Source organism: Chenopodium quinoa, unplaced genomic scaffold, assembly GCF_001683475.1.
Source record: "Chenopodium quinoa cultivar QQ74 unplaced genomic scaffold, ASM168347v1, whole genome shotgun sequence".
Taxonomy (NCBI): domain Eukaryota; kingdom Viridiplantae; phylum Streptophyta; class Magnoliopsida; order Caryophyllales; family Amaranthaceae; genus Chenopodium; species Chenopodium quinoa.
Genome location: NW_018742385.1, coordinates 895,240 through 919,231, shown reverse-complemented (window position 1 = coordinate 919,231; position 23,992 = coordinate 895,240). Strand labels below are relative to the sequence as shown.

At 29.2% G+C, this 23,992-nt stretch overlaps 2 protein-coding genes across 2 annotated transcripts; one reads left to right on the top strand and one right to left on the bottom strand.

Moving 5' to 3' along the window:
* The first annotated feature begins 6,500 nt into the window (after positions 1-6,500).
* On the top strand, positions 6,501-10,501 carry LOC110699311 (protein FAR1-RELATED SEQUENCE 5-like). The gene is made up of 6 exons (XM_021876820.1): positions 6,501-6,555; positions 7,119-7,633; positions 7,728-7,867; positions 8,438-9,001; positions 9,573-9,689; positions 9,904-10,501. The coding sequence occupies exons 1-6, from the start codon at positions 6,501-6,503 to the stop codon at positions 10,499-10,501; spliced, it is 1,989 nt and encodes a 662-aa protein (XP_021732512.1).
* A 6,387-nt stretch (positions 10,502-16,888) lies between these two features.
* Positions 16,889-19,672, bottom strand: LOC110699300. Its single transcript, XM_021876808.1, has 6 exons — positions 19,607-19,672; positions 18,080-18,376; positions 17,831-17,992; positions 17,501-17,680; positions 17,250-17,411; positions 16,889-17,126 (listed from the first exon to the last, which is right to left on the bottom strand). The coding sequence occupies exons 1-6, from the start codon at positions 19,670-19,672 to the stop codon at positions 16,935-16,937; spliced, it is 1,059 nt and encodes a 352-aa protein (XP_021732500.1). The 3' UTR covers positions 16,889-16,934.
* Between the last annotated feature and the right edge of the window lie 4,320 nt (positions 19,673-23,992).

The window sequence follows — 23,992 nt, the reverse complement described above, 5'->3', positions numbered from 1 at the left end:
ACCGGGATGATCCAGTTCCGGACTTGTGTGGTAGACATATCCACATGGAGGCCGCCCCAAGAAGCGCTCACAAGAAATCCGCGCGGCGATGGTTTCGCCGGTGCAGCATAGGGGAAGTGTTCGTAGAACCAGATCTGCAAGGAGTAAAAAGTGTGAGTAAATGCTAGCTAAAATGTAGAGCTAAACTTTATAGGGAATAATTTTTACCTCTACGACCTTCCAAAAAGAAGACAAAGCGACATTCGTCCTAAAAGACCGGTGCCAACACGAGTTCCTTAGTTCACGAACGAAGTCAGCGTAGGCCAAGCTCGCCCAATCATAAGTCCCGATCCGGTGAAGATTGCGGACAGCAGGAAGGTAGTAAAGCAACGCCTTGATACCCTTTTAAGGAGAGAATGTCCCTGACAACAACATCAGTGCAAAGATGCGCACCCGCTGCTCTCGGGTAGTCGCATCGTCATCAAAAGCCGCTGCCAGCGTCGAGCGGCGAATTCCCCTAGCACTAAACTGAGTCGTCTCGACCTCAGCTCGGGCCCGAATAGCGATCGGCCCCAACAGCTCCTCGACCTCCGCAGAAAAGACATCGATTCAACTATCGAACGGCAGTGGCACAGGGTTGAACTCCAGTCCCGTAATGAGACTGAAGTCCGTAGGGGTGACCATCAGCTTGCCCCAGGAGAAGTGGAAAGTGTTGGTGGTGTCCCAGAAGAACTCTGCCAAAGTGCGCACTATATGATGACCCCCACTGGAGGCAACCATAGCCTCGGAGGTCTCGAACAGGGTGGACAGTCCGCAAGACTCCCATAGGAGTCTCATCTCCCGATCTCTGGCGATGTACATCTTGTATAGATCGCCCAAACTATCACAGCCGGAACCGTGATAGCGCGTCCTCCCGACCGTGATGCCCCGTCTCACCCTCTCGGAAATGTGGTGGACGGGGGCGAAGAATAGGGTCTGCTCATCCCACTCGGGAAGTCGACCAAGCGAAGTAGAAGATGTGACGTCATCCTCTACGAGCTCATGCTCCCGTCGGGTGTTTCGGGACCGTGAACTCAAACCTCGCTGTCTAGCCATACTACATTGTGCAAAATCATCATAAAAAAACAGAGTACGTAGTACTGAAACAGAGCACAAATTCAAATGAGCATAACGGCATTTTTCAAGCAATCAAACAATTTCTTGCAACACTATAGTAATTATTGTGACAAATTGGACAAGAATTGTTAATAAAAACATCAAGAACAAGTCACATTGTTCTTCACGACCTTAGGAGGTCCAACAATGGCAAATTGCTCATTTCTTCACCAAATTGAGTCAAACAAGTCTCAAATTATTCCCAAGGCAATATATAAACATAATAAAGCAATTTCATGGCATAAAACTTGATAAACAAAGCGAATTGAGCATTTTTAATTTCGGATTTACATGAAATTCGTGAATAAACATGCCAAAAATTCATAAAAACTGATGTGAGTTTGAAGAAAACTTACATAGATCGGGAAAGTAGATGAATAGAGCTTTGATTTGCAATGAATTTGAGTGAATTCGGTTGAGAAACGAGCAAGAACCGAGCAATTGAAGTTCTGCGGTTTTTCAAGCAGTTTTGTGACGAGCAAGCAGCAAAATGAAGAAAGGGGTATTTAAGGAAATCCCCGTGCTAGCGCCAAGCCCTAGGCATTGGCGTCAAAAATTAGGCTTGGCGCCTGGCGCTAAGGCTAATTGTGTGGCGCTGATGGCTTTTTAGTGGCACCAGAACGCCCAGCCACTTAGTGAGGTTGTTCTACCTTTCTGCAGCATATTTTTGGGTTCCTTGGTACGCTAGTTAGCCCTCTAAGCAATTTGACATGATTTAGAAATCGGCTTGATTACATAAAGTGATCGACCTGATAAAAGATCGTCTCACTTAGCTTAAAGCTCCTAAGCATTGGCTCATTAAAAAAAAAATAAAAAAAAAAATAAAAATAAAAAATAACACCGACGTATAGGTTCCAAAGCGAAAAAAACCACCGACATAATGGTCATTCGCAAAAGGCACCGACATACAGGTTCAAAGCAGCAGAAGCACTGACATACTGGCATAGCGGAAGCAAAGTTCAGGCGAACTTTTAAAGATCGACAAGCGTGGGTCTTCGGTAATTTCCTTAGGAAGATTATCGCATCAAATGAGGATGACTTCAAGCGAGGATATCTTCGACGGCATTCCCTAGCTTGCGGAGAGTTGTCACAAACAACTGAAGGTAATTTCAGGCGAAGTTGTCTTCGATCGTTTTCCCTTAGGCATGGAAGATGGTCATAATGCGGAAGGAGATTGTTTCGAGAGGAATAATCTTCGATAGTATTCCCTTGGACATGGAATATTATCAATGCGGATGAGGATTGTTTCAAGAGAAATAATCTTCGATGGTATTCCCTTGCACGTGGAATATTATCAAAGCGAAGGAGATCGTTTCAGGCGAAGCAATCTTCCGAATTGGAAGCAGTTACAGGCATAGCAGTTTTCAAGCGGGATGGCATTCTCTAGCTTGCAGGAGGTCATCAAAAAAATCAGCAAAGCGGCAGAAAATCGGTTACTTTCAGAGACGTGTGCTCGACGGTGCAAGATACGTGTTTCTTAACTCTTTTATCTGTATAACTAGCGCTATTTTGCAGGTATCGGCAATACAAGAGTGATTTAGGATCGCAAAACGTTCTGAATCATTCTCCGTCCCTATCGATACTTTGACTTTTGTTTTCGAAACTTGTGTTTCTCCAAACTCAGTCAAAGTGGGGGCTTCTGTAGACACCCATTTGTGTCTCCCCAAAACTAAACCCAGTGATGAGTGCCTTTCACGTCGAATCATAATCGAATGAAGCGAAAGTGTGGAAAGTCTAGTGTTGCGGATAGTTTTTAATTTCTTTCTCTTCTCTATGTTTTTGAAAGCCAATACAGTTTGGTTGGTCCATGATATGGGTCCAATAGTAGTGTAGTTGGATCGGTCTTGACAAGAGCTTTCCAACGATATATTATAAGCCCAATTCCGATGAATATTGAGGAAGTTATGGCCAATTTACCAAACTGGGCCCGGTTCTGAGCCTTATATGTGGCTCAATGATCTAGGGGAGGGCCTAATATGATTTATCATTCCTAATGCAATTAGGAGTGGTTTTAGTCTTCTAAATTTTTCTAGAAGGTTCTTTTCATTCCTAATTCAATTAGCATTGATAAATTGACTTTTGTTGACTTTTTAGAGTTTTATTTAAAATCAAATAGCATTTTTGAGGAAAATATACGATTTTATCCTCTAGTACGGCAAACTTATCTGATTTTCAAAAACGCGTTAAAGCCAGGCTTGGCGCCTGACTCCAGGCATTGGCGCCTGGAACCAGGCCTGGCGCCTTGCGCTGGTGTTGGTGCTTGGCGCCAGTTAGCCAGGGTTTGCGCCAGCTCTGTTTTTTGTGCGTCAGACTCTGTTATTAAATTTTATTATCAATGGTAAACCTAAATTATATTCGTTTTAAATTTTCTTTGGTGAACTCCAACTTTTCATTTTCTAAGTGGTAAACATTCTTAAATTTTATTATCAATGGTAAACCTAAATTATTGTTTACCATTGATAAGTGTTATTTCCTTAACTATAGTTAGTTTTTTATTTTCTAAATTATATTGAATATATTTAAAAAAATAATTAAAAAAAAAAAAACCAACCCCTCCTCCAACCCACTGCCCAGCCCCCTCCCCCAACCCAGCCCCTGCGAACTACCTCCACTAACTCCGGCGACCCCTACCTCCTCCCTCTCCTCTACCTATGACACCTCCACACTCCCCTAAAACCCAAACCCATTCCCCCGATATGAACCAACAACTCCCTCGAAAACCACTTTCCTCCCCACCGCCGGTGTCCAGACTCTCAACCCCGCACCGGCGAACCCAAACCGCCCCTCCCCCTACCATCTCCACCCTCTGAAACACCACGTCGAAACCCAAAATTAAAAGCCCCAAAATCAATTTTTAGGGCTTCGATTTTAGGGTTTTAAGGTTTCGCGTGGTGATTTTTGGCTGGACGGCGACGACGTGGACCTAGGGGTGGAGACTTGGGCTGCCGACAAAGGGGATTCGGGTCAGGCGTCGGTGGTGGCGAGGAGGCTAGGTGGGTGTTGTGGGAAGGTTGTTGGGCTAAGGTGGCTCATTAGTGGGGGGTTAGAGGTGGTGGTTTGGGAGATGTCGGGATGGGTCAGAGGTTTCGGGTCAGACGTCGGTCGGCATCGGGGGTTTGGTAGGGGTGCCGGCCGCCGGCAGGGGGAGGGGAGGCTTGGCAGTGGGTGGGGGAAGGGGTGGTTGATTTTTTTAATTTTAGTATAATTTTAAATTGTTAAAAATAATTAAAAACCTAACTATTGTTAAAAAAAAACCTAACTATAGTTAAATTTTTAATAAAATATAATAATTAATGTCATAAGTAATAAGTATAAAAGTGAGAGTTTACCAAAGATAATTTTATAAACCTTTGTTTACCACTTAGAAAATGAAAAAGTTGGAGTTTACCAAAGAGAATTTCCTTGTTTATTTTATCTTTTTGGCTTATTTTCTCTATAAATAACGTATTAAAAACTTCGTTTTCATTCACCAATTCTCACCAATTTTTGTCAACAATCAGTTTTCATTCGCAATATATATTATATATATATATATATATATAATAGAGGAAGGCTCATATAAGAACCCTTCTCTATATAAGAATCCAATCTTATATATAAATCCACTCAACCGTTCAATGATTTTGATCTAACTATCTAAAATACCCCTTTAGTAATGGCATTTTTGTAATTTTAATAACTTTTTTTCAATCTTTAAACAAAAGAAAACCCTAAATCTCTCTCCTTAGCATTTTCTCTCTCCTCAGCATTAACTCTGTTCTCTCTCCTCTACCTCAAGGAACTTGATAAGTTTATTTAATTTTATTTTTTTTGCGTTTTTTTTTTTTGCCATTTTAAGTTCGATTGTTTTTATATTTGATTCGATTTTGTTGATTTTTTTTGGCGATTTAAAGTTTTTATTTTTGGTTTTTTTTTTCGATTTTTAAGAATATATTTTTCGAATTTCTAGTTTTTTTTTCGATTTTTTATTTTCAAGTTGTTTTTTTCGATTCTTTTTTTCGATTTTCCTGTTTTTTTTCCAGTTTTTTTTTTGTCGATTTGACATTTTTTTTTCGATTTCTTATTTTCAATTTTTTTTTACGATTTTTTTTTCGATTTTCCATTTTGTTATTCTATTTTTCAGTTTTTTTTTTTATTTTCCATTTTATTTTGTCGATTTTCCATTTTTTTCGATTTCTTATTTTTAATTTTTTTTTACGATTTTTTTTTTTATTTTCCAGTTTTTTTTGTCGATTTTCCATTTTTTTTATTTCTTATTTTCAATTTTTTTTCGATTTTCCATTTTGTTTTTTATATTTTCTAGTTTTTTTTTGTCGATTTTCCATTTTTTTCAATTTTTTTTTCAAGTTTTTTTTTATTTTTCGTTTTTTTTTCCAGTTTTTTTTTTCGATTTCAATTTTTTATTTTTCAATTTTTCCCTCTGTTTTTTCCCTAATTTTTTTTGCTTTTTTTAAAGTTTCTAGTTTTCATTTTCAATTTTTTTTTTCCAAATTATTTTTTCTTGCTAGAGTTTTTCTATTATTGGATTTTAATTTCAAATTGTTTTTTTACTATAATAGAAAACTTTAGAACATAAGGGAAAACTTTAGAACATAATAGAAATACTTTAGAACATAAGTAAAAACTTTAGAACATAATAGAAATACTTTAGAACATAATAGAAATACTTTAGAACATATAGATAGAAAATGTTAGAACATAATAGAAATACTTTAGAACATAAGGGAAAACTTTAGAACATAATAGAAATACTTTAGAACATATAAATAGAAAATGTTAGAACATAATAGAAATACTTTAGAACATAAGGGAAAACTTTAGAACATAAGTAAAAAAATATAATAAAACATAATAGAAAACTTTAGAACATATGGGAAAACTTTAGAACATAATAAAATACTTTAGAACATATGGGAAAACTTTAGAACATAATAGAAACATTATAACATAATAGAAAACTTTAGAACATAATAAGGGAAAACTTTATAACATAGTAGAATACTTTATAACATAATAGAAAATCTTAGAACATAATATAAATACTTTAGAACATAAGGGAAAACTTTAGTACATAAGGGGAAAATATAATAGAACATAGTAGAAAACTTTTGAACATAATAGCAAACTTTATAGCATAATAGAAATACTTTTGAACATAATAGCAAACTTTATAGCATAATAGAAATACTTTAGAACATAATAGAAAATCTTAGAATATAAAAGAAATACTTTAGAAAATAAGGGAAAATTTTAGAACATAAGGGAAAAATAATACATAAACTTTAATTACCTTTTTCTTCTATAAGTAATTTCAGATTGGTTTTTTACTACAATTTTATTTATGATAATTAGGTTTTGGCATATTCATGGATTTAGATGATGTTCAAGATAATTCTCCTTCTTCCGCTGTTACTCATTCAGGTAATTTTCATTGTTTTAATACTTTAATTTCAATTTACTTACTTGTTCTAAACTTTACTTAGTTGTATATTTTAAAGTAATTTTGTGAATTTGTGGATTATGTTTAAAAGTTGTTTTAATGTTCTAGATTAATTCATTATGTTCTAAACTTTTCCACTTTATTCTATTTTAATTTAGTTACATGTTCTAAACTTTACTTACATATTCTAAACTTTAAACTTTACTTACATGTTTTAAAGTAATTTTGTAAATTTGTTGATTATGTTCAAAATTTGTTTAATATTCAAAAAAAATTCTAGTTATGTTCTAAAGTAATTCTTTATTTTCTAAATTTTTTCACTTTATTCTAAATTTTATTATGTATGTTATAAAGTAATTTACTATGTTCTAAAGTTTATTCTTAATGTTCTAAACTTTTTTCATTATGTTCTAAAGTTTTCTATGTATGTTTCTCTTTCTCTTTATGTTCTAAAGTTTATTCTTAATGTTCCAATATTTTCTTCATATTTAATGACTTTTATTGTAAGTTCTAATTTTTTTTTTCTTTTTATGTTCTAATGCAGTTGGTGTTATTTATCGTACTCCTGAGGTTGTTGGATCATTTAGCCCTGGTGGTACCACTAAGGAATGGATTCCAAGTGTTCCCGAAGAGTTAAAACCTCGTTTGGGGATGATATTCAAAGATCCCAAAGAGGGTCTTAGTTTTTATAAAGCATATGCAAATGCCGCTGGGTTTACTTCTAGGAAATCTACTACTACAAGGAAGAAGAATAACAAAGATATAATTGCTTTTCAATATGGAGTTTGTAATAAGGAAGGTTTCAAGGCAACAAAAAAACCTATTGCTCAACAAACCGTTGATGAAGAAGGAAAAGTTCGTATTACTAGGAAACGTTTATTGACTCGTGTAGGATGCAATGCTCACATATGTATGAGATATGATGCAGGAAATTATGTTGTTAGTCAATTCAAAGAAGAACATAATCATTGTTTATATACTCCAAGTTGTGCAAAATTTCAAAAGGATAATAGAAAAATGCATATTATGCATAAGAAGTTGATTGTTGATAATTCAAAGGTGATTTATTTTTATTTGCCAAATATTGTTTTCTTTGTTCTAAAGTTGATCTTTAATCATAGTAATTTTTCTTTCTCTTTGTTTTTGTACACAGGTAAATGTTGGTCCTGTGAGGTCTTATACAATGATGAAAGAATTAGCTGGATCACATGATAATGTTGGTGCATCTAAACAAGATTTCAAAAACTTTTATAGAGATTTGAAGGCTTATATTGCTGGATCAGATGCCCAAATGTTTGTGGATAACTTTCAAAATAAGAAATTGCTTTGGAGTGCCTTTTTTTTTACTATGATGTTGATGAAGAAGGTAGACTTTGTAGAGCTTTATGAGCTGATCCTATTTGTCGAAAAAATTATGCACTTTTTGGTGATATGGTTTCTTTTGATACAACGTTCCAAACAAACAGGTGATGTTCTAAATGTAGATTTTTTTATGTTCCTAAATTAATATCTATCATGTTTTGATGTTCTAAACATATATTTCTTATGTTCTAAATTATGTATGTCTTATGTTCTAGACATATATTGCTAATGTTCTAAACATATATTGCTGATATACTAAACATAGATGCATTATGTTCTAAAATATTGGCAAGTTTAATAATTAAATTAAATTTCTATGCTCTGAAGTTTATCCTTAATGTTCTAAAGTATACATTTATGCTTCACAATTTATCTTTATGTTCTAAAGTTTATCCTTAATGTTCTAAAGTATACCTTTATGCTACACAATTTACCTTTATGTTCTAAAGTTAATCCTTATGTTCTAATATTTTCTGCATATATAATTTGTGTATGTTACAGATATAATATGATCTTTGGTCCATTTACTGGAGTTGATCATCATAAGAAATGCGTTACTTTTGCGGCTTCTTTTGTAGCTCATGAAGATATATCATCTTTCGAATGGGTTTTCAAAACTTTTCTTAAATCAATGGGAAATAACGAGCCTGTGTGTTTGATTACTGATCAAGACCCTGCAATGAAAGTTGTTGTTCGTAATATTTTTCAAACTACAGAACATAGGTTTTGTATGTGGCATATTATGAAAAAGGTGCCTGAAAAAGTAAGTCGGGAAATTACCCAAGAAACTGATTTTTTGAAAAAACTTTGTGCATGTGTTTGGCATTTAGAGATTGAGCCAGCAGAATTTGAAGAAAAGTGGAACAAAGTTATTTCAGAATTCAATTTGAACGATCATGAGTGGTTGGCTCACATGTTCAACATACGTGATATGTGGATTCCAGCGTATTTCAGAGATTTATTTTTAGGTGGCATCATGAGGACCACATCTAGATCCGAAAGTGAAAATAATTTTTTCACTATGTTCACAAATCCCCATCTCACTTTGATTGAGTTTTACATGAGGTAATATGTAAATGTCTAAATATGTTCTAATTTTAATCTTTATGTTCAAAAGTTTTTCTTTAATGCTTAAAAGTTTTTTTTTATTTATAGTTTTACCATATTTTTCAAATCTCTTTTATTTTATAGTTTTAGGAAATAGCACATGGAAAAAATTTTATTTTTAGAAATTTTTAAAACATAATAGAAACTTTAGAACATAATAGAAAACTTTAGAACATAAAGAGAAAATATAATAGAACATAATAAAAATCTTTAGAACATAAGGAAAAACTTTAGAACATAGTAGAAATACTTTAAAACATATAGGAAAACTTTAGAACATAATAAGAATGACTTTTTTCAACTTTCTTTAATGCTTTAAAGTATTTTTTTTTTAATTTTATTTTATAGTTTTACCATTTTTTTCAACTCTCTTTTATTTTATAAATTTTGTCTTAAATGTTTTTAAGTTTTAGTTTAATGTTTTAATAGTATTTAGATCATGTGTATTATTTTAATATGTTCTAATGTAATTCACTTTATGTTCTAAAGTTATTTTCTATGTTCTAAAGTTAATTTTTATTTTCTATAGGTTTGAATGTGCATTGGATGCTCAAAGGCACATTCAAAATAAAATGGATAATGATTCAGAGAATAAACGTCTAGAGTGTAAGACTCCAATTCCTTTAGAAAAAGATGCTTCTGAGTTGTTTACAACAACAATTTTTTTATGAATTTCAATATGAGTTTGAAATTGGATGTTTTAATTGTGGTGTTGAGGAGATGAAGAATGACAATGAGATTTACATTTTCAAATTAAGGGAAGGATCTTGGAGGAGGGCTTTTGATGTTGTTTTTTATCCAACTACCTTAGATACCAAGTGTTTTTGTAAAAAATTTGAACGTGATGGTGTGCCTTGTAGGCATATGATTTGGGTGTGGAAAGCAAGGATGTTAGAAAAAATTCCCAAGACTTACGTTCTAAATAGATGGTGTACAATGGCTTATAAGAAGCCCATTTTTTATTTAGAGGGTAATGTTTTAGAAGAATGTCTTAATGCAGTAGATAAAAAGATGCTATTAAATGATTTGTGGTGTGAAAGTCATGCTTGTGTGAGTTTAGTGAAAAACAATGAAGATGATCTAAGTGATCTTGTCAAAAAACTTCGAGCCATGAGAATAGATTTGGAACAGAAGAAAACAACAAATGGAAGCAACAATTTTTGTAGCAAAGTTAAAGACATTGAAATGCTTATTGGAGCTAGTTTACCTTCTGAAGTTTTGATCAAAGCTCCAAAAATTTCAAAAAACAAAGGTACAGGGGTTCATGTTCCAAATCAGGTTAATGTTCCAAATGATACCCCTATTCCAAATGATACGCATGTTCCAAATAGTGACAAGAGAATGAAGAGTGACAGAGAAAAAGTTGTTGAACAAAGTCAAAAGAAGAAAAGATTATGTAGAGCATGTGGAGAGCTTGGTCATCATGATAGTCGTAATTGTCCAGGGAAAGTCAAGTGATATTGTAAGTAAACATTTTTTTCTTATGTTCTAATTAGTAATAAATTAAAATTATTACTAATTAGAACATAAGAAAAAAAATGCATCAAATATGTTTGAATTTAAATTTAATACTTTGAATTTTTAATTTAAACATTTTGTATATGTTTTAAAATGCATCAAATATGTTCTAAAATTTATAATGTGTTTATGTTCTAATTATTAATTTTTTTTTTTCAGGTTGACTATGCTATTCGTACAACCGTATGGGACATTTTATTTATAGGAAATAGCGCAAAAAAAAAAAAATTTGTGTAAATTTTTTTTTATATTTTTTTTTTATTATTTTGAGAACATAATGACATATTATTTTTTGTCCAATTATTATCTATATTCTTATGTTTACAATTATAATATAACATCATTTTATTGTAACATAAGGAAAAAATATAATAGAACATAATAGAAAACTTTAGAACATAAGGGAAAACTTTAGAACATAAGGGAAAACTTTAGAACATAATAGAAATACTTTAGAACATATGGATAGAAAATGTTAGAACATAACAGAAATAATTTAGAACATAATAGAAAACTTTAGAACATATGGGAAAACTTTAGAACATAATAGAAATACTTTAGAACATATGGGAAAACTTTTGAACATAAGGGAAAAATATAATAAAACATAATAGAAATTTTTAGAACATAATAAAAACATTAGAACATAAAAGAAAACTTTAGAATATAAGGGAAAAACATAATAAAACATAATAGAAAACTTTATAACATAATAAAAATACTTTAAAACATATTATATAAATAATTTGAATTTGAAACTTAATACTTTATGTTTTAAAATGCATCAAATATGTTCTAAAATTTATAATGTGTTTATGTTCTAATTATTAATTTTTTTTCAGGTTGATTATGCTATCCGTACATAATTAGAAATACTTTAGAACATTGACATGTAATTTAGAACTCAATTACAATTATTTTAAAACATTGATATATAATTTAGGATATCATTAGAAATAATTTAGAACATTGATATGTAAATTATAACATATATATAAAATTTAAAGTACTTTAAAAGATTGAAATGTAATATAAATAATTTCAAACATAATAGAAAATTATAGAACATAATAAAAATACTTTAGAACATAAGGAAAAACTTTCGAACATAATAGAAATACTTTAGAACATAATGGAAAACTTTAGAACATATGAGAAAAATTTAGAACATAAAAGAAATACTTTAGAACATATGGATAGAAAATGTTAGAACATAATAGAAATACTTTAGAAACATAAGGAAAAACTTTTGAACATAAGGAAAAAATATAATATAACATAATAAAAATACTTTAAAACATATTATATAAATAATTTGAGTTTTAAACTTAATACTTTATGTTTTAAAATGCATCAAATATGTTCTAAAATTTATAATGTGTTTATGTTCTAATTATTATTTTTTTTTTTCAGGTTGATTATGCTATCCGTACATAATTAGAAATACTTTAGAACATTGACATGTAATTTAGAACTCAATTACAATTATTTTAAAACATTGATGTATAATTTAGGATATCATTAGAAATAATTTAGAACATTGCTATGTAAATTATAACATATATATAAAATTTAAAGTACGTTAAAAGATTGACATGTAATATAAATAATTTCAAACATAATAGAAAATCATAGAACATAATAAAAATACTTTAGAACATAAGGGAAAACTTTCGAACATAATAGAAATACTTTAGAACATAATGGAAAAATTTAGAACATATGAGAAAAATTTAGAACATAATAGAAATACTTTCGAACATATGGATAGAAAATGTTAGAACATAATAGAAATACTTTAGAAACATAAGGGAAAACTTTAGAACATAAGGAAAAAATATAATATAACATAATAGAAAACTTTAGAACATAAAAGAAAACTTTAGAACATAATAGAAATACTTTAGAACATAAGGGAAAACTTTCGAACATATGAGAAAACTTTAGAACATAATAGAAATACTTTAGAACATATGGATAGAAAATGTTAGAACATAATAGAAATACTTTAGAACATAATGGAAAACTTTAGAACATATGAGAAAACTTTAGAACATAATAGAAATACTTTAGAACATATGGATAGAAAATGTTAGAACATAATAGAAATACTTTAGAACATAAGGGAAAACTTTAGAACATAAGGAAAAAAATATAATATAACATAATAGAAAACTGTAGAACATAAGAGAAAATTTTAGAACATAATAGAAATACTTTAGAACATATGGGAAAACTTTTGAACATAAAGGAAAAAAATAATAGAACATAATAGAAATACTTTAGAACATAAGGGAAAACTTTAGATTATAAGGGAAAAATATAATAGAACATAATAGAAAACTTTAGAACATAATGGAAAACTTTAGAACATAATAGAAATACTTTAAAACATATGGGAAAACTTTAGAACTTAATAAAAATAACTTAAAATTATGTTAATGTTCCAAATAAGGTTAATGTTCCAAATAAGGTTAATGTTCCATATGATATCAATGTTCCTAAATTTCTTTATAGCATAATAAAAAAATTATAATTAACTAAATCAAAACTTTACACTTTACCATTTTTGTAAAATCATCCCCATATTTGTCTTCAACCGAAACATTTGGTGGAAGAATCATGTTATCATTGACATCAAGAGTACCTTCCATAAAGTTGAAGCACAACAAATAATAGTGATCCGGTAAAACAGCCGGAAAGAAAACCTACATTTAGAACATAATCAGAGACTTTAGAACATAATCAAACATGTGTTTATAACATAATCATATACTTTAAAACATTATAAAAATAAATTAGAACATAATCAGAACTACTTTATAATATCTTTTGAAATACTTTATAACATTGACATGTAATTTAGAATATAATGGTAAGATAATTAGAACATACATAGCATTCAGTAGAGAAAAAAAATCTACTCTTCTTGTCTACACCACGCCTTTTGTTTTCACAATTTAATATGAAAGCATAAGCATCTGCAATGTTGTTGAACATGTGACTACATCCTGAAAGACTATCCATCTCATCTCTCCTAATCACCATTGCCGCTTTGTCAGCATACAAAAGTTCCCTAAAGTGAGAACAAAAACTACATTAAATCAAAACAACATTTTGAACATAAACAAAATACTTTAAAACATAAGCACATAATTTTAAACATAAGCAGCATAGTGCTTTAGAACTAAATTTTAGAACATGACCAGAAATATTTTAGAACATAAACTATATTAATCAAAACATAATTTTGGACATTAGCATAATACTTTAGAACATAAGCACGTAATTTTGAACATAAACATACAACTTTAGAACATAAGCATAGTAATTTAGAACATAAACTTGTAACATTTAGAACATTTACTTAGGAAGAATATAACCATCAAAATTGAATTTGATTAGAAAACGAAGATGGGAATTTCAAACATGTATTTTAAAACATAAGTTTCTACCTTAGAAGATAAATACAATATTTAAACATAAATATATATATTTTATGACATAATCAAATACTTTTATTATAAGCATATAAATATAGATGGATGAAATCTTACGCGTTATCTCCTTGAGCAAAAGCATACTCAGCTATCATTTTATGATCTACATTGTTGAAGAGTTTTTCATGATTAACCATAAAAGGCGAACGCAAGTACATTGGAAGCTTATCCTTTCCTCTTTTTTTTTCCTTGTTTCTTCTTCTTCTTCTTCTTTTTTTTCTTCTTTTTGCTTCCTATTCAATTGAATTAAAAAAAATCAACAACTAAAATCAAATAATAATCAAACAACCGCCACAGCCTAAATCTAATTATCGTTGCTTATTCTCTTTGTTGTTCTTTTCTTCAACATGCTTCTTCTTTTCTTTTTTGGTTTTGTTGTCCTCTTCTTCTTCATTCAATGTAGGTGGATGATCTAGATTAAAAAAATTTAGAACATTAAAAGAACTTTTGACATAATAAATATAATAAATTTCCAATATAAATATAACAAAAATAAAGTTAAAATAAGTCAAACTTACCAACTATTGGTGAGGGCGTCAACAAATTGAAGCTTGGAGGTGAAATATCTTTATGCATCTTTTTTGGAGGAATTGGTGTCTTTGGTGTGTCGTCATTCCTTTTCGTTTTCTTCTTTGTTGTACGCAAGAAAATTTTAAGCTTATTCTTTTGTCTAAACAAAATCAAAATTACTTTTAGAACATGGGCAAGTAATTTAGAACATAATTAGAAATACTTTAGAACATAAACATAAATACTTTGGAACATATTTGAAATACTAATAACAAACCCAAATCAAAACCAATATATATAACTAGAAAACACAGACCATTAATCCTATATTAAAGTTTTACCAAATCGTCCAACATATGTTCTAAACCAAAACCAATGTATTAAATATTCCTATTATTAAGTTACATTGATTACCCTTTCTTTGCTTCAAATTTCTTTTTTGCCTCTTTTTCTCCTTCCTTCGCCTCTTGCCTTTCTTCTTGATTATTCTTTTGTCTTTGTTTTTACTTTTCTTCTTGTTCTTGAAAATATAAAGGAAAACTTTAGAACATAAGGGAAAAATAAAATTTAACATAATAGAACACTTTAGAACATAATAGAAATACTTTAGAACATAATAGAAAATACTTTATAATCAAAAGTACTTTAAAATATTGACATGTTCTATAAATAATTTCAAACATATATTATAATCTTTAGAATATAATAGAGAACTTTATGTCATAATTGGAATACTTTAGAACATAAGGGAAAAATTTAGAACATAAAGAAAAAATATAATAGATCATAATAGAAAACTTTAGAACATAATAGAAAATCTTAAAACATAATAGAAATACTTTAGAACATAAGGGAAAACTTAAGAACATAAGGGAAAAATATAATAGAGCATAATAGAAAACTTCAGTTTAGAACATAATAGAAATACTTTAGATCATAACCTTTTGCCAAATCTCCTTCTTGCTCCTTTTGTCTTTCTCCTTCCTTCGACTCTTGACTTTCTTCTTTATTATCCTCTCGTTCTTGGTCTTGCTTCTCTTCTTGTTCTAGAAAACATAATTATAAAACACAATATTAGATTATAATTGTATCATAAGAATTTGAGTTGGAACATAAACATAAACTTTAGAGCATAAAGTGCAAACTTTAGAACATATAGCTTAAACTTTAGAACATAAGCATATACAAATATTCTATTTCCTTTTTTTTTAGTAATTTTCCTTTTTAAAATACTTTAGAACATAAGGGAAAACTTTAGAAAATAAGGGGAAAATACAATAGAGCATAATAGAAAACTTTAGTTTAGAACATAATAGAAATACTTTAGATCATAACCTTTTGCCAAATCACCTTCTTGCTCCTCTTGTCTTTCTCCTTCTTTCTCCTTTTGTCCTTCTCCTTCCTTCGACTCTTGTCTTTCTTCTTTATTATCCTCTCGTTCTTGGTCTTGCTTCTCTTCTTGTTCTAGAAAACATAATTATAAAACACAATATTAGATTATAATTGTATCATAAGAATTTGAGTTGGAACATTAACATAAACTTTAGAACATAAAGTGCAAACTTTAGAACATATAGCTTAAACTTTAGAACATATAGCGTAAACTTTAGAACATAAGCATATACAAATATTCTATTTCATTTTTTTTAGTACTTTTCCTTTTTAAAATACTTTAGAACATAAGGAAAAACTTTAGAACATTAGGGGAAAATATAATAGAGCATAATAGAAAACTTTAGTTTAGAATATAATAGAAATACTTTAGATCATAACCTTTTGCCAAATCTCCTTCTTGTTCCTCTTCTCTTTCTCCTTCCTTCTCCTTTTGGCTTTCTCCTTCCTTTGCCTCTTGTCTTTCTTTTTTATTATCCTCTTGTCCTTGGTCTTGCTTCTCTTCTTTATCTTGAAAACATAATTATAAAACACAACATATAATATAATTGTATCATAAGAATTTGAGTTGGAACATTAACATAAACTTTATAACATAAAGTGCAAACTTTAGAACATATAGCTTAAACTTTAAAACATATAGCGTAAACTTTAGAACATAAGCATATACAAATATTCTATTTCATTTTTTTTTAGTACTTTTCCTTTTTAAAATCAATTAATTAAAAGAACATTAATAAGAAATGAGTTTGAAAATAGTTGGAAATTACCAAGTATAGGTGAAGAGATACTATCATCTATCTTTTCATTGATATTTCTCTCATCGTTGTTCTTTTCTCTTTCTCCTTCATTTGATGGCAAATATTCATAATAATTACAAAACACAATTTTAGAACTTAACTATATCATAAAGATTTGAGTTGGAACATAAACACTTGATTTAAGAGCATAATTTAGAACATAGGTATAATTTAGAAATTAAACATGTAATTACCATGTCCCAATGACTTTGGTGACTTTTCAACATTAAATTTCTTCCATGCAATGTTCATCAACATATCCAATTCTTCTATGAATGCCGGTTCATCGAAGAAATGTTGATCTTGACTAAGTATGGAAGGACTTTTTGTCTGTTGCTTTTCTTCTTCTTGATTTACCAATGGCTATATATAAGAATACATAAGTTAGAATCCAATAAGACATTTATATATGTTGAACCAACATTAAATATAAAAATTACACTTTAGAACATACGCTGAAAATAGTTTAGAACATGATTATTATACCTTTGTGGTATACTTGCACCAAATGTTGTCTATAAGATGATGCATTTTCCCCGTTGTTTCTTCCTCAACAAAGATATCCTTTGCTTGTTCCAACATGCTATACATCTCTTTTACATTCGATGCAAGACTTTTTGCCAAATCTCCAAATTTGCTTAAAAAACCCTAATAATTTAGAACATAAAATAATGAATATTTAAAATATTATAGAAATAAGTAAATAAATTAATAAAAAAAATATTAAAACATTATACCATCATATCATTTGGAGACGTGATAGAATCACATGTCATTGATTGGTTTTCCACAACTTTCTCTTTTCCTTTGTCTTTCCCTTGCTTTTTTATTACTTTCTTCTCCCCTTGTTTTTCTCTAATTGTCAAGGGTTGCTCTTTCTTCTTGCCTTTGTCATTCTCTTGCCTTTTTTCCAATCCCTTTTTAAATATACATTATAAATTTTAGAATACATGCATAAATATATTGTATAGATAAATGTAAAACGATAATAAACTTTAGAACATATATTACAAAGTTTAGAACATATAGTATAAACTTTAGAACATAAGCATATACAAAAATCATACCACATTCAATTTCATTCTTTTTAGTACTTTTCCTTTTCCAAATCCAAGGTCTTTCTCAAACTTCAATCTTGTATGGAACCTTTCTTGGTTCCACAATGATATTAATGGAACTTGACGTGGTATCTCGAACTCCTTCCTTTGTACCCGATCAAAATAGGATACCTAAAAGAACATCATTAGAAATACTTTAGAACATTGATATATAAAGTAGAACATAGATATATAATTTAGAACATCATTAGAACTTACCATAAGAAAGATTAAAGGACCCGTAAAGAAAGATTCTCCATCTAGCCATTTCTTAGTAGTTTCCATCAAGTGCTCCTTAACAAATTTGCACCAATTCAACTTAACTATATTCTTTGTATCCTTGCAACTATACAAAAACTTAATGTATAGTTGCTTGTTATTAGTTGAACGGATGCAACTATTAACCACACAAACCAAAAAATTCCAAATGAATTCATCCGAAACTTGTTTTTGTTCTTTATCTACCTCCTTCACCTTTTGAATCCTACTAATCAATTGTGCATTTGTTGGAGCACCCTGTAAGTAATTTAGAACATGGATAGGTAATTTAGAACATAATAAAAAATACTTTAGAACATAATTAAAAAATACTTTAGAACATAATCAGAATAACTTTAGAACATAAGCAAAAATACTTTAGAACATAATCAGAATAACTTTAGAACATAAGCAAAAATACTTTAGAACATAATGGAAAACTTTAGAACATAATAGAAAAACTTTAGAACATAATAGAAAATACTTTATAATCAAAAGTACTTTAAAAGATTGACATGTAATATAAATAATTTCAAACATAATAGAAAATCATAGAACATAATAGAAATACTTTAGAACATAAGGGAAAACTTTCGAACATAATAGAAATACTTTAAAACATAATGGAAAACTTTAGAACATATATCATGTGAACATATGGATAGAAAACTTTAGAACATAATAGAGATACTTTAGAATATATGGATAGAAAATGTTAGAACATAATAGAAATACTTTAGAACATAAGAAAAAAATATAATAGAACATAATAAAAAACTTTAGAACATAAGATAAAGCTTTAGAACATAATAGAAATACTTTAGAACATATGGGAAAACTTTTGACCATAAAGGAAAAAAATAATAGAACATAATAGAAAATCATAAACATAATAGAAATACTTTAGAACATAAGGGAAAACTTTAGATCATAAGGGAAAAATATAATAGAACATATGAGAAAACTTTAGAACATAAGGGAAAACTTTAGAACATAATAGAAATACTTTAGAACATAATGGAAAACTTTAGAACATATGAGAAAACTTTAGAACACTAATGCTTACCAAGAATCCACATAATGTGGTGCATCCAAGTTCAAAAAAGCACCAAATCCAATTTTTTGAATTGCTTGTTTATGCTTATCAGAAAGATTTACCAACACTTGTTTCATCAATTCCTTAGCGGTAACTCTTTGATAAGCCGATCCCTTATTTTTTCCACTTTGATTATTTTGACATCTTCATCATCCTTTTCTTTTTCAATCTTTCTTTTCTTATTTTTCTGATTTTTTTTCAAAGCCACCTGAAAAAAGTAAAACATTAGAAAGAATTTGAATTAGTAGATAAATTATTGTTATAAAAAATAAAGTTTAGAACATATGTATACAATTAAAACATCAATTTAGAAATGTAAGAATTAACTTACAAAAATCATTTACTTATTAATTAAAACATGAAATTTATGACATTAGCATATAATTTAGAACCTTTTTACTATCATCATTCACGCCATCTCTTTTATCATCTTTCTCCTCCAACTTTGGTTCATCCATCTCATCATTAATATCATGTTGATCATCATTTTCATCATCATCATCATCTTCTTCTTCCTTTTTTTCATTTTTCTAGTTGGTTGAATCCTTGATGAAAGCTTGGCACTTTTTTTTCGTTTCTGACTTTGCACATGTTTCTCAAATTCAACTTTGTCAATTACTTCCGCATCATTTTCAACAACTTTCCTTTAAAATCAAATATAAATGATTTAGAACATATATGATAATCTTTAGAACATAATATAAAACTTTATATCATAATATAAATACTTAGAACATAATAGTTACTCTTAGAACATAATAGATATACTTTAAAACATAATAGAAATACTTTAGAACATAAAAGAAAACTTTAGAACATAAGGGAAAAATATAATAAAACATAATAGAAAATTTTATATCATAATAGAAATACTTTAGAACATAATAGAAAAACTTATAACATAATAAAAATACTTTAGAACATAAGGGAAAACTTTAGAACATAAGGGAAAAATATAATAGAACATAATAGAAAACTTTAGAACATAATAGAAAACTTTAGAACAAGGGAAAACTTTACAACATAATAGAAATACTTTAGAACATATGGATAGAAAATATTAGAACATAATAGAAATACTTTAGAACATAAGGGAAAACTTTAGAACATAAGTAAAAAATATAATAAAACATAATAGAAAACTTTAGAACATATGGGAAAACTTTAGAACATAATAGAAATAATTTAGAACATAGTAGAAAACTTTAGATCATTATAAAAATACTTTAGAACATAATAGAAAATCTTAGAACATAATAAAAATACTTTAAAACATAAGGGAAAACTTTAGAACATAAGGGAAAAATACTTTAGAACATAAAGGAAAACTTTAATTACCTTTTTCTTCCTTAAGTAATTTTTTCATCCGGTATAATAGTAATTTCTTCTTCTGATTTTTCTTCATTTTGGCTTTGCATTTTGCTGAAATTTTATAAAATAAAAAACATTAGTAACATTCCTACATTAGTAATATATTTTAAACATAAGAATAGTTTAGAACATGCTGAAAATAGCAAAAAGTTATAATTACAGGCATCTGGTACCAACAAGAGTTGTAGGACTTAATAAAAATAACCATATATCAATAAACAATAAAAAAAATTGATGCCAACCACTCAAGCGCTCACATAAACTCCATAGAGATATATAGCCATTACCAATAAAAACATGAAACCGAACATACAATGAAATGTCTTAGTAATTGATTCAAAAGCAATATAACGTACAATTCTACGACAAAATCGTATCAATTTTGCTTAATAGTTCAAGATAACAAACATAATTTCAGATTGAAAGCATATATTATCCAGTAAATTCTAAAACAACTAAAAAATTTTGCAGGAAAAAAGCAAATTAGAGCCATACAAACTAATTTCATTGCATTTTCTGCGGCATTTGAACATATTTTCATCAGAATTCCCAATTTTTTTTACAGAAAATCAACAAATTCAAAGAATTTAGAATTCAAGTGAAAGTAATTTCTAGTATAAGAAATTGCTTTTGCATCAATCCTTCGCAAAACCTAAACATGATCAACAAAACAAACACCAAAAAAATCGGATTAATGAAGAAAAATTACTTGAAAAATAGCCGAATGTTGCTTTCTCCTGCAATCTGATGATAGAAATTGACTTCTCACGACCTAAAATACGGGTGACAGTTTTTTCAAGTAGCAAAATAGAAAAAATAGAGAAAAATCGAACTAAAATTGAACAAAAATCAAAATATTAGCAAAAATTGAACTAAAATCGAAATAAAAATCGAACTATATATTTCGAAAATAAAAAATAGAAAAGAAAAATAGAACAAAAAAAATAGAACAAAAAAAATTGGAAAATAAAAAAAATAGAAAATCGAACAAATAAAAAAAGAAAATTGAACAAAAAACAAAGAAAATCGAACAAAATTGAACTAAAATTGAACAAAAATCAAAATATTAGCCAAAATCGAACTAAAATTGAACAAAAATCAAAATATTGGCAAAAATTGAACTAAAATCGAAAAAAAAAACAAACCGAACTACATATTTTGAAAATCAAAAATAGAAAAGAAAAATAGAACAAAAAAAAGAAAATAGAACAAAAAAAAAAGTCAAACCAAAAAAAATAGAAAATCGAACAAAAAAAAATAAAATCGAACAAAAAACAAAGAAAATCGAACAAAAAACAAAGAAAATCGAACAAAAAAAAATAAAATCGAACAAAAAACAAAGAAAATCGAACAAAAAAAATAAACAAAATCGAACAAAAAAAAAAAAGAAAATCGAACCAAAAAAAATAAAATCGTACCAAAAAAATATAAAATCGAACAAAAAAAAAAGAAAAACAGTTCGAAAATTCGTAAAGAAAAACAAATTTCAAACTATATAAAATTTTTCAACAAAAATCGAAAAGAAAAAAAAAATAACAGTTCAAAAATTCGACCCAAAATTTTCGAAAATCAACTCAAAAAAATCAAAAAGAAAAACAAAATCCATTCAACATCATGCTAATTTCATAGAAATTTAAACAAAATCGAAAAGAAAAACATACCTTAAATTAAAATCCTTCAAATTGCAATATTAGTAGGGCTGGCAATTTCACGCTGACCCGATGAATATCCGATCCACCCGACCCGAAAAAAATGGATGAAAACCCAACAAATCACGGATTTCAATCGGGTGACGGGTGGATCGGGTGATGGATCGGGTCGGATTCGGGTTGGTGTACATCCAACCCATCACCCGACCCACCCATCCACCCGAATATTTATAATAATATATATGTATATTTTAATATATCAAGTCTTTAAAAAAAAAGAAAAAGCACAGTTAGGGTTTTATTTTCATCCCTTTTCTAATCCGACTTCACTCTTTAGCCTCCACAAGACTTTCTCTCTCCTTCACTAAGACACTCCAACCTTGCTGCAATTCCGGCGACGCTCCGAGCCTCCAACCTCCTCACCTCTGACCAGAACGTGCAAAATTCTTACAGATCGGCGTCCTTGAAGTACTTACCACCATTTAATTATTCGACTCATCCGCAATCTTGTAAGTATATGTTTCTTTTTATTCATCTTCAACATTTATTTGGAAATTTGGAATGAAATTATTTTTCTATCTAGTTTATCATCTTATTCTGATTTTTGTGATTGTACTACTTGTAAATATGCAAACTTTTTCAATTTTGATATGAGTATTGTATAATTTTGAAATGTATGTAAATTTGTTCTTTTTTTTTATTATTTTTTATTTTGTTAGTATCATAATTAGAGAATTTGTATAATTTGAATATGTAACTTGCTTTTGTGATTCATTTTTTTGGTGAAATCTGAAGCTTGTACTTTGTTCTTAGACGAAAATGTTGTATATTTTGTACATAGATTCTTTGTTAGGGTATTTATTGATATTTACTACTACTAATAAAATTAACTGATTTATGAATGTATAGTTCTTTAATTGATGTCGCCTAAACTATTATACATCTAATTTATTATTTTGTTGATGTATAACAGTCATGGACACAGAAGACAGCAGTGCAGGCTCTAAGTCTTTCTCTTTTTCCCCATCTCCATCTCCTGAATTGCCACTTCCAAAGGCAATGTCTTCCCATCCTGAACAACAAAACCACAATATTGAGGAGGAGGGAAAAATGAATGAGCCACTACCTCCACGTCCACCTAAGCGACTAAAATCAGAAGTGTGGAATCACTTTGAGAAGACTACTATCAATGGTGAAGCAAAGGCTAGATGTTTACATTGTAATCATCTATTTTCCGGCAATAGCAAGAAGGGGACCTCTCATTTGAAAGACCATATTGAACTGAGATGCACTAAGAAGCACATGAAGGTTGACATTCATAAAAAAATCTTGTCTATTAATCGTAGACAAGATTCAAGTGTAAGGCTAGAAAACCATGTATTTAGTCAAGAAGAATCAAGAAGGGAGTTATCTAATATGGTTATTCTTCATGAGTACCCATTGTCAATTGTGGAGCATATTGGGTTTCGGAGATTTGTTCATAGCCTTAATCTAAATTTCAAAATAATAAGTCGTAACACTTTGAAAAGTGACATTATGAAGATGTTTTTTTACTGAGAAAGCAAATCTCAAAAAGTTGTTTGATGGTCATGAGGGCAGAGTAGCCATTACAACTGATATGTGGACTGCTTCACACCAGAAGAAAGGATATATGGCTGTCACGTCTCATTTCATTGATGATCAATGGGTTTTAAGGAACAAAACATTGTGGTATTAATATTTTAAAGCTATTTTTATTAAGAATTTGATAATTAGTTT

Excerpts from the sequence above, each read along its gene's own strand:
- LOC110699311 (XM_021876820.1), top strand. The coding sequence starts at position 6,501 with ATGGATTTAGATGATGTTCAAGATAATTCTCCTTCTTCCGCTGTTACT. Across the intron at positions 7,634-7,727 it reads TGATTGTTGATAATTCAAAG|GTAAATGTTGGTCCTGTGAG; the intron begins GTGATTTATTTT and ends TTTTGTACACAG. Across the intron at positions 9,002-9,572 it reads TTGATTGAGTTTTACATGAG|GTTTGAATGTGCATTGGATG; the intron begins GTAATATGTAAA and ends TATTTTCTATAG.
- LOC110699300 (XM_021876808.1), bottom strand. The coding sequence starts at position 19,672 with ATGGATGAACCAAAGTTGGAGGAGAAAGATGATAAAAGAGATGGCGTG. Across the intron at positions 17,681-17,830 it reads AAAGAATGAAATTGAATGTG|GGATTGGAAAAAAGGCAAGA; the intron begins GTATGATTTTTG and ends ATATTTAAAAAG. Across the intron at positions 17,127-17,249 it reads GGTGCAAGTATACCACAAAG|CCATTGGTAAATCAAGAAGA; the intron begins GTATAATAATCA and ends TCTTATATATAG.